Source organism: Vulpes lagopus, chromosome 1, assembly GCF_018345385.1.
Source record: "Vulpes lagopus strain Blue_001 chromosome 1, ASM1834538v1, whole genome shotgun sequence".
NCBI lineage: Eukaryota > Metazoa > Chordata > Mammalia > Carnivora > Canidae > Vulpes > Vulpes lagopus.
Genome location: NC_054824.1, coordinates 145,599,602 through 145,609,012, shown reverse-complemented (window position 1 = coordinate 145,609,012; position 9,411 = coordinate 145,599,602). Strand labels below are relative to the sequence as shown.

Below are 9,411 nucleotides of genomic sequence, written 5' to 3'. Positions count from 1 at the left end.
GCCTCGTGCCTGACCCTTTCACCCTACAAATGCATGTGCCCAATCTGAGCCTAAGCAGAAATCCAAAACCACATCCAGAAGAAACAAAGCTTCCACCCCCAGGCATTTGCCAGGTACTCCTGGGAATACCTGAGAATGATCTGAAACAAGCTCCGAGCTGCAAGACTGAGCTCCCGCCCTTGCAAACTGCCTGTCCGGTGTCTGCTCTATACCACCCGCCCCATTCAGAAGGGTGGGGTCAGGTGCCTAGATGTCTGCTTTATTCCCTTCTTTGTCCAAGAGCTGTGCTGTCCTCAGTGCTCTGGGGACTGCATTTTCCCAAGGAGAGAAAACAGCCCCCAGTGCACAGGAATCCCAGTTCCCAGAGCAAACATCCTGGTACCAGTGTTGGAATTGAGTTTTTAAAAGTGCTAGGGTAAAGCATTCCAGGAGCCAGGCTGGAGGATGACAGGTGTTGGTGCAGCAATCACCTCTCTGCGATTGAGAACACTTGGCATTTTCATCTGGTGAGGAGGGAAACTTCCTAAACTTTCCTAAAGAGCAGAGGCTCTGAGGTTGGATAGACACATGCCTCAAGAGCCAGTGTACTCAGGGATTTGGTGTTTCCTGGGTGCTGCAGCTGGGCCGATGGAGACGAAGGGAAGCGGGACCCAGCTTTGCCCATCTGTAGCCCACCCCGAGAAGAGCCCTTACAGCCAACAAGGGAGACATTCCTGAGGGTTAAGGTATGGATTGAAATTGTCCCTCACAACTGTGGCTTCTACAGAGGTTTGCATGAAATCCCAGAGCCAGGGAGCTGGGTGTGGGCACGTGGCACTTTCAGGCAAGAGTGAGCCTGTTCCTTCTATGGGGAGCAGCACTAACAGGGGTGGGAGACAATCCATAAAGAAAGCACTGAATTCCTCTAACTTCCCCTGATTGGCAGACCCTCTGGTGTCACATTCTGTCCATGAACGACAGTGTGGCTCTGGGATGCCCGGTGGGGCGGGCAGAAGAAGATAACCAATTAGTTTACAACAAGAATGAATGAGACACGCTCACTTTTTCTGAAACCTCAGGCTTTACCATCTCCGATAACGGTCGTCAGTACCCTGTCCTGACTCCAAAACAGGGGGTTTTAGCTCACAGAGTGGGAATCAAGCTGAAGATGGAGGTTGCCTTGTGGAGAGAGGAGGTGCTGCCCAGGGGCAGGTGGTGCTGAGCTGGGGGGTGGTCTCTGCACCCAATATACAGGTTGTTTGGGCCTTGTTTCAAATGTTGAGAACACAACATGCCTCTTACAGGAACTCTGAAACCCATTTCCCTGGCATGTCTTTTGTCCTCCTCTCTAGCACTGCATCTGACAGCCAGGCCCTCCTGGCCCTTGGAGGGGAGATCAATGACCCTGACCTGTGAGACTGAGGCCACTTCTCAGCAGCTGGATGACCAGCTCCAGTTCTGCTTCTTCAGAGATGACCAGGCCCTGGATATGGGCTGTGGCAGTGACCCGGTGCTCCAGGTTCCCACTGTGTGGAGGAAAGACTCGGGATCCTACTGGTGTGAAGCAAAGACCTCAGCACAGAAAGTCACTCGGAGCCCAAGGATCCAGATACAGGTGCAAGGTGAGCGTGGGGGTCCTGTACTGGGGGCTGACTCAGGTGGGGCATGGGTTTGCTCTTCCCTGCAGAAGGAGAAGCTGTTGGAAGTTTGCCAGAGCCTGAGCTTCTCTCCTTATCAGAGTCCTTGAGGGGTCTTCCCTTATTCTTGCTAATCCTGCTCAAGTGCACAGAGGACTCTTAGGAACCCCTCACTGTGTCCTCCGGTGCTGGAGAGTGGGGGTGAATCACTACATAATCATGGCCCGTGATGTCCAGAAGTGCCCTCGGCACTCTCCACAGCTAGGAGGAAACGCGTGGTGGTGGTGGGAGTCAAGGGAGCTGCAGAAACCAGACCTGGATGGTAAAGGCTGGCTTTGTGCAGGAAGCTCCCGGAGGAGAGGCTGGGGCTGGGTTTTGAAAGAGAGGTAGAGAAGGGGGTGTTTTGTGACTCTGAACCATGTCACTCCACATCAGGGTGGACACTCTAACGTCCTCCCCCATTCTCAGACAAGGATGCGTCCATGGTGCCGGGAAGCGGATGTGGAATTCCTCCAGAAGGTTGGCTTTCCTACCCTTGCTCAAAACTCAGCACTGGTGAGGCTGGACCAGAACCAACAACTGATGGGCAGCAGGCCCCGCTCTAGGCCCCAAATGCATTATGTAATGGAACCGCCCCAGCTGTAGGAGATAACTATCATGACCCCTCACATTGTTTAGACGGGGAACTGAGTCTCAGAGAAGCCATTGGAGCACACACAGTAAGATGTACGACCAGCATTCCAGGCCAGAAAGCTTGATCTGCAATCTGGACTATGGCCACTGTACTGCTGTGCCTTGTAGAGTGAGGGTTTGAGAAGCCAGGGTCCTGGAGGGAGGGGGTACTGTACCCATTGGCCTTCCTCACCCTACCACCATCCACCTGACCAAGGCTGACCCAAATCAGCAAAAACACCCTTCAGAATACCACCACCTGCCACCATTAAACTGTACAAATTATTGACTTTACCCAAGACCTTTGCTTTCAGGACGGTCACCCCATCTGTGTCACCTTGTGTTTGTGTAGGAGTCCCGGTCTGGAATGTGAGCTTGGAGACACAGCCTCCAGAGGGACAAGTGCAGAAGGGAAAGAAGCTGGTTCTCATCTGTTTGGCCACCCAGGGCACGGGACACATCACCTTCTCCTGGTACAAAGGGGCCCTGGGTTTGAACCTGGAAACAAAGACCCAGCGCTCACTGTCCGCGAATTTCGAGATCCCAAGGGTAACGGAGAGTGATTCGGAGAAATACTACTGCACGGCCGACAACGGCTACGGCCCCAGTGTTAGCGAGCTCGTGAGCATCACCGTTAGAAGTAAGTTTGCGACCTTCTGTCTCGCTAGCATCCCCACTAGCTGGGCTCCACGTTCCCCTGGGTCACCCCGGGGAAGTTCAAGGGGGTTGAGCCTGTGTGGGCAGGGATTATGGGTCTGTCACGACATGGAAACCCTCTCTGATGGCCTGCCATCTCCCTCAGGTCCAGTGTCCCGCCCCATCCTCACCCTCAGGGTGCCTGGGGCCCAGGTCTTCCCTGGGGACATGGTGGAGCTTCACTGTGAGGCCCACGGGGGCTCTCCCCCGATCCTGTACCAGTTTTATCATGAGAATGTCACCCTGGGGAGCAGCTCAGCCCCCTCTGGAGAAGGAGCGTCCTTCAACCTCTCTCTGACCATGGAACATTCTGGAAACTACTCCTGTGAAGCTGACAATGGCCTGGGGGCCCAGCACAGCGAGGTGGTGACACTCAACATCACAGGTACAGCTCAGGCTATTGAACTGTCTTGGTCAATCAATGCCTCTTTCCAGTATCCTGACCCCACAGAATTTCTGGCACTGTGCTACCAACGATGGAGTGTCTGTGGGTGGTGCTGTCCTGGGAGGTATGTCTGAGGGGCACAGAGCATGTGAAGGCTGGTGCCTCTCTCCTGCCATCAGTGTGATGAGCTGCAAGTCACATCATTCAGGCCTGCCACCCCTGCCCCTCTCACTCTGGAGGAGCAGACCTTAGCCTCAGTCCAGCCTCGAGACATCTCTCTCCCAAGGCCAGCACCTTGCACGGGGGCTCATGTGTAGACCTCTCCCCTCAGTGCCCGTGGAGGACAGAGAGGAACTGCTTGCCTCAGGAATCTTGGAGGGGCTGCTTGGCGTCCTCGGTCCCACCATTATGGCCCTATTCTGCTGTTGGCTCAAGAAAAAAATAGGTTAGTATTTATTTCGGGTATTTTGTTACTGTGACCTTTGTTTTCATGGAAATAGGCACGACTGGGGATGTGTCCATGGTGAGGGACAGGAAATGTCCTGCCAGCAACTCAAACCGCGATCCGCTTCCGGCCCCTAGCAGTGTCTGTGGTCAAGTCCTGCCCTCTTCCTGCGTCCCGTGATCAGTTGGGGTTCAGCTGATGTCTGGTGCTTCTGGATCTAATTTTCACTCAAAGCTGTGACTCTCTTTAAAATAATTAGTCAGCCACTGGAAGAGAAGCACAGCAATTCCTGCTCTGCTGACCACCCCCCCAGTTATAGTCACTGGCTCAGTTCTCAGTCCCGCAGAGCATCATGATGTACTTTTCCCCCTTCTGGAATGCTCGTCCATGTATCCTTACATCCTGCTGGCTGCGGGGTCTCTCCTGCTTTTCATCTTAAATGTCTTTTTCCCTGAGAGGCTTCACCCGGCTACACAGCCTACAATGCTCTCATTCTACTCCTCATCAGAGCACCAAGCTATTTAGCTTCCCTGGCTATTACTAATTACAGTTGGTAATTACATATTTATTGGTGCATTTAATGTTGGAGTCCTGTTCTCCACTGAGCAAGATGAAGACGGTGTGAGATTCTCATTTAAATTCCAAGCATGTCTGGCACCTGGGGGCACCTCACCCCATCTGTAACATGGCCGTGGCAGTGTCTGCTTCTGAGGGCCCCTGTTGTGACAAGAGTAGGTAGTGTGTTATTAAAGCCAAAAGCAAAAAGTGCAATAGGTGTTCGGCTTCAGAGACTTGGGCTCAGGTCCTCGCTCTGGTATGAGCTGTCTGGGAAGCTCGACTAACCATCCTGCACTGAGTCTCCTCGCCTGCAAAGTGAAGGATCTGCGTAAATGATCGCCAGCACGCTCTCTGGTACATGCTGGCACCCTGGCCCAAGGAGCAGTCCCCACACGAGGCCCATCTGCCAACAATGACAATCAGATTCCCCCTTTTGACATGTTTGCTCATCTGCTTGACTTGTAGGAAGACGTCCGGCCAGGGACCTGCCCAGGTGAGGCTCTGCTCCCTCTGTGTGCACCGATAATGCAGAAAAACCTATCTTAACAGCTTTGTGTTGTCCCCTCTCATGTGTTTGTTGCATATTTTATTATCCCACCTTCCACTCCACAGTTCTCTCACTGGCAACTGAGTGTCCATTTGTCATTCCTCTTCGCTTATGCATTAATTAATTTAAATCCTTCTTCTGTCATTCTTCCTAATTTACCTCTTTCATTGAACTACTTTGACCATTTCACACATTCACCAATGAATTGATTCATTCAGTCAATTGACCAATATCTGAGGGCCTATGAGTCATTCTGATGAGGCAGGAGAACAGGATCCCAAGATCCTGAAAGCGTCTCAGAGGCGTGAAGATATGTGTGTTTTTCTATCACTCAGGCCAGAGAGCGATAACCATCCTGAAAACTCGCTGGTGAAGCTGTTTAGTTTAGAGAAGGAAAAGATTTTTAAAACACTTGCACCTGGGAATATCAATGATTAGTCGACATATTTTTATGCTGTGTCGTTGTTTATGCTGACAAAAATCAGATTATTTTCCCAAATTGGAGTAGTCTTCCAGGAGTACACGTACGCCCACGTTCACCTTCTTCTCTCCTTTCCGCAAGCTGCCTGTCCTGCCTACCAGCCTGTTCTCCATCGGGAGGAGTCAATATTCATCGTTCAATGTTCACTGAGCCCCTGTGATGGGAGGGGCACTATTCCAGGTGTGGCAATGCCACACTGAGCCCATCAGGTAAAGACCTGCGCTCATGGGCTCTACACTCCAGGAGACTGCTATGCCCTGCTCAGCCCAGGTACAGGGCTTGTACCATGCAGCTGAGCTGACTGCCGATTTTTCCCCAAAAGTCCGTATTCTGCTCAGGACCCTTGCTAACAGGCTTCTCTGCTTCGATGTCTTGCTCACAACCCTGGACGGTGATGTCTGGGGTGTCTGGGATGCTGTCCCACCTAGTTAGCGTGTGTTTCCCTGTCTGCAGGAGCCCTCCCCGCCCTGTGCCAGAAGCTTCCAACTACGTCAACTCAGCTGCCCCACTGCAAGGACAGTCTGTATACGAAAATGGTGAGGTTTCCCAAATGGCCTGGCCCAAGTAGCTAGAGTGAGCTGAGGAAGGGACAGGGGGGGTGAGGTCTGCTGGCCCACTCCGTGCCTGCTGTGCCCCAGTCACCTCGGTGAACAGACAGCACATCTGTCCTCGTGGTGACAGGTGGTTGGCACGGAGTGACATAAGTGGCAGGAAGAAAGGACTGTGTCACACCTCCTTTCTTTTTCAGTGAATGTCGTAAGCGGGGACGAGATTTATTCTTTGGTGTACCATATGCAGCAGGAGCGGCAAGCAGCAGGTGAGATGTGGGGGACTAAATTTGTCTCTGACTTTTGTCTTTCCTGGAGCAAAGAGGATAAATCAGTGGCAGCGAATGACATATAGGAAGTGTCCTTGGGCGCTGCTGCTCTGCTTTGGAGCTGGCTCTGGGCTCCGCTCTGCCTTTCTGAGCACTGGCCTTGGGTCTGGGGGCCCCGAATAGAGAGCCCAGTGCAGGTGCTAGCTCAGCGCCTACTGTCAAGGTGGCAGCTGGGGTGGCGGTGTCCGCCTGTCCTCTCTGAGTGGCCCCGTGCCCGCACTCTCTGTGGCACCCACACAGCTGCCCACTTGCTGCTGTTGTTCTATCCATACCTGGTGTGTCCAGAAATGTGAAGAGAGTAAATGCCCAGGGGACCTACTCACATGCCCACCTCTAGGCTGCCCATCATTTTCTTTACAGTGAAGAAATCATGTTTGTGATAGGCAGAAAAGCAAGACTAAAAATATTGATGAAAATCAATGTGATTGATTTAAATTACATTAAATTACGAAGGATTTAAATTAATTAGCTAATGTATAAACGAAGAGGACTAGCAAACAGACACTCCTGCAGATAGGAGAAGAAGAAGCCTTTATTAGCATGAGGTTAGTGAAGGACTTTAAATATAAATGACATGTGACACATCTTTTATTCCCCAGCAAAGCCCCTGAGGACACATACCGAGGACCAGGTGAGTTAAAATCCTTCCTGTACTTTCGTTCCTGCTCTTCTCTCTGTCTTCTAGGAACTGGTTCTCAAACTTTTAAAACTATGGCCACTTAGGAAAACAAAAGATCTCTGTGGACCATCTCTTCCCTTATCTCCCCACACAGTGGGAAAAACATTCAATCATTACAGTAAAGCCTCGCTGTACAAGGGAACTGTGGAGGTTTGCACAGGTGTTTCCTTTAGCCATGGAGACCTGGATGATTTGTAGTTACACTCTAGTGCATGACTGGTCTAAAAATTCTATTCTTCGAAAATCTTTATCCTGAAATAATGTTGAACCACACACACACCACTTTGTATTGTGAGGTTAACCACACAATCTGTGGAAAACCAAATTAATATTGAACAAAGCTAAACTGATAGTGGTTTGTGTCAACTCAGTAATTTGTAAACCTTGAAAAATTCAACACATCACTGGTAATACAAAAATACTTCCAGAAAATTGCAGGAATTTCAGCTCCATATATGTGCAAGAACAGTAGGTGCTTTGTAAGTTTGTCTAGTGTGGTAGCGTAACCAGATGTCTCAGGACAGAATTTGTATCCTTGGTAAAATCTAGTGACATGTTAAATGTAGTTTATGAGTACAAAATCCTTAAAAAAAAACACGACCACCCGTGGAACTGCCTAAGAGTGGTCTATTAGAACGGGAGTTTGCATGTTTGGTTGAGCATATGGCTCATCAGGAGCACCTCTGCAGCCCACCAGGGGGACACAGGCCTTTTGAAAATGCTCACCTAGGGTCAGTCTTCCAAGAGGCTCCACTTAATGTGCTACGTGGAGTGCACATAGGATGCATCCAGGCTGATTGGGGAAGAGAACCAGATGGAAGCATGTTCCATATGTCTTCCCTGCTCTGGTCCTATCCATGTGCCTTTGTTTTTAGGATGCCTCAGCCATTTACTTTAGGCTGAAGAATACAAGTGATACAAGTGTTACAGATGTAGACTATGAAGATGCTATGTAAAGTTCTGGAAGATTTTGCTCTTTGGAAACCTTGCATGACTCCAAGCCTCAGAATCAATGTGTTCTTCAGAGGCCCTGGGGTAGTCAGCTTTCTGGTACTTCTCACCCAGGTGCTTTGCTCCCAGAGACTATTCTTGCATCTACTGTGAAGTGGAAGTGGTTCTAGCCCTTGAAGAAACCACCCAAAAGAACCAACATGAACATGGCAGTGGGAAGGACCTTGTTACCATAACCTGATTCCAACTGGTTCTTTAAGCACATGTCAAATTGTGCTCTAACTTCTTTTTATCAGAGGACACAGAGTGGGTGAAAGAACTTGGGACCTCGGGGTGGAGGGACACCCAGGAGGGACACCTGAGTGAAGCTCACTCAGACTGCATGGACACAAGGCTAGTGATTCTGCAGGATAGCTGCACACAGAAGTGGCTGCTGTCCCGGCCCAGGGCAGACGAGCTCTGTACTCAACCCCAGAACAGAACTCCAGCCCTGACTTACAGGACTCATCCTGTTTCTGCATAAAGTATGTGACTCAGTGCATTAGAACTCAAAGTTTCATAAAGAGTTACTGTGGCTACATTCAATTTTAGTGACATATTTGTATGTACAGGTCAATCTAGATGCCCCCAAATTTATAATGAAACACAATCTTTCTACGTTTTACCACATCCAAAATTCTGTATTTGTTGCACCTCTAGAAGTTTTATGAATATAATTTTTCTTCTCTTCCTTACAAATTTTTAAAAATGTGATAATACCATTTGGAGTCTATATTTTAGTTTAAAAAGAATTATACACCAACTCTTACAAATTAAAACAATTTAGAAGTCTATGATGTAAAAAGTTAGAACCTTTCCTACATCTAATACCGCAAGTGGTATCCATTGTTTAAAAACTCAGTGTTGTTAACTAAATATTATCGTAACATATTTTAACCTTTTCAATCACTGATGGACATTAGGTGATTTCCAAAAATTTTATATTATAAAAATAATACTAAAATAAATGTCATTGAACAAACATTTTTCTGTGTTCCTGCAAATCCATCTGAAGGATAAATTTGTAAATCAGGGATTAGGACATTTTAGGTTGTGAACATTTGACATTCTTGTTAAATACACTTAAACTGCTCCGTGGTAGCCTCTATCAGTGAATACATCAATCAGCAATACATGAGAGAATCAATCTGTGAGAGCAAAGTATCATTGTTACTGCAATTAAATTGTTTTATTTTATTTTATTTTATTTTATTTTATTTTATTTTATGTTTTTATGTTTTTATTGTTTTATTTTATTATAAGATTTTATTTATTTGAGAGAGAGAGAGAGAGAGAGAGAGCACCAGCAGGGGGAGGGGCAGAGGGAGAGGGAGAAGTAAACTCCCCACTGAGCAGGAGCCCGACAGAGGGCTCTATCCCAGGACTCTGAGATCAGGACCTGAGCCGAAGGCAGATGCTTAACTGAAGGAGCCACTCAAGTGCCCCTCAATTAAAAAATTTAAAA

At 48.7% G+C, this 9,411-nt stretch overlaps 1 protein-coding gene across 2 annotated transcripts; it reads left to right on the top strand.

Annotated features, from left to right (window-relative positions):
* Positions 1–238: 238 nt before the first annotated feature.
* On the top strand, positions 239–9,021 carry LOC121497923 (Fc receptor-like protein 1). 2 transcript variants are annotated; one of them, XM_041767744.1, is made up of 11 exons: positions 239–725; positions 1,332–1,601; positions 2,085–2,135; positions 2,641–2,928; positions 3,091–3,369; positions 3,701–3,814; positions 4,838–4,865; positions 5,854–5,936; positions 6,149–6,217; positions 6,877–6,908; positions 7,832–9,021. In XM_041767744.1, the coding sequence occupies exons 2-11, from the start codon at positions 1,379–1,381 to the stop codon at positions 7,910–7,912; spliced, it is 1,248 nt and encodes a 415-aa protein (XP_041623678.1). In that variant the 5' UTR covers positions 239–725; positions 1,332–1,378; the 3' UTR covers positions 7,913–9,021. The 2 variants fall into 2 exon arrangements, with proteins under 2 accessions (XP_041623678.1, XP_041623669.1); XM_041767735.1 differs by lacking the exon at positions 239–725 and having other exon boundaries at positions 1,222–1,601.
* The last annotated feature ends 390 nt before the right edge of the window (positions 9,022–9,411 follow it).

What these genes read in the sequence shown, in the direction of transcription:
- LOC121497923 (XM_041767735.1), top strand. Translation starts at nt 1,271, where the DNA reads ATGCCTCTTACAGGAACTCTGAAACCCATTTCCCTGGCATGTCTTTTG. An exon ending in GATCCAGATACAGGTGCAAG is followed by an intron (nt 1,602 to 2,084) that starts GTGAGCGTGGGG and finishes CCCCATTCTCAG; the next exon opens with ACAAGGATGCGTCCATGGTG. An exon ending in TTGGCTCAAGAAAAAAATAG is followed by an intron (nt 3,815 to 4,837) that starts GTTAGTATTTAT and finishes CTTGACTTGTAG; the next exon opens with GAAGACGTCCGGCCAGGGAC.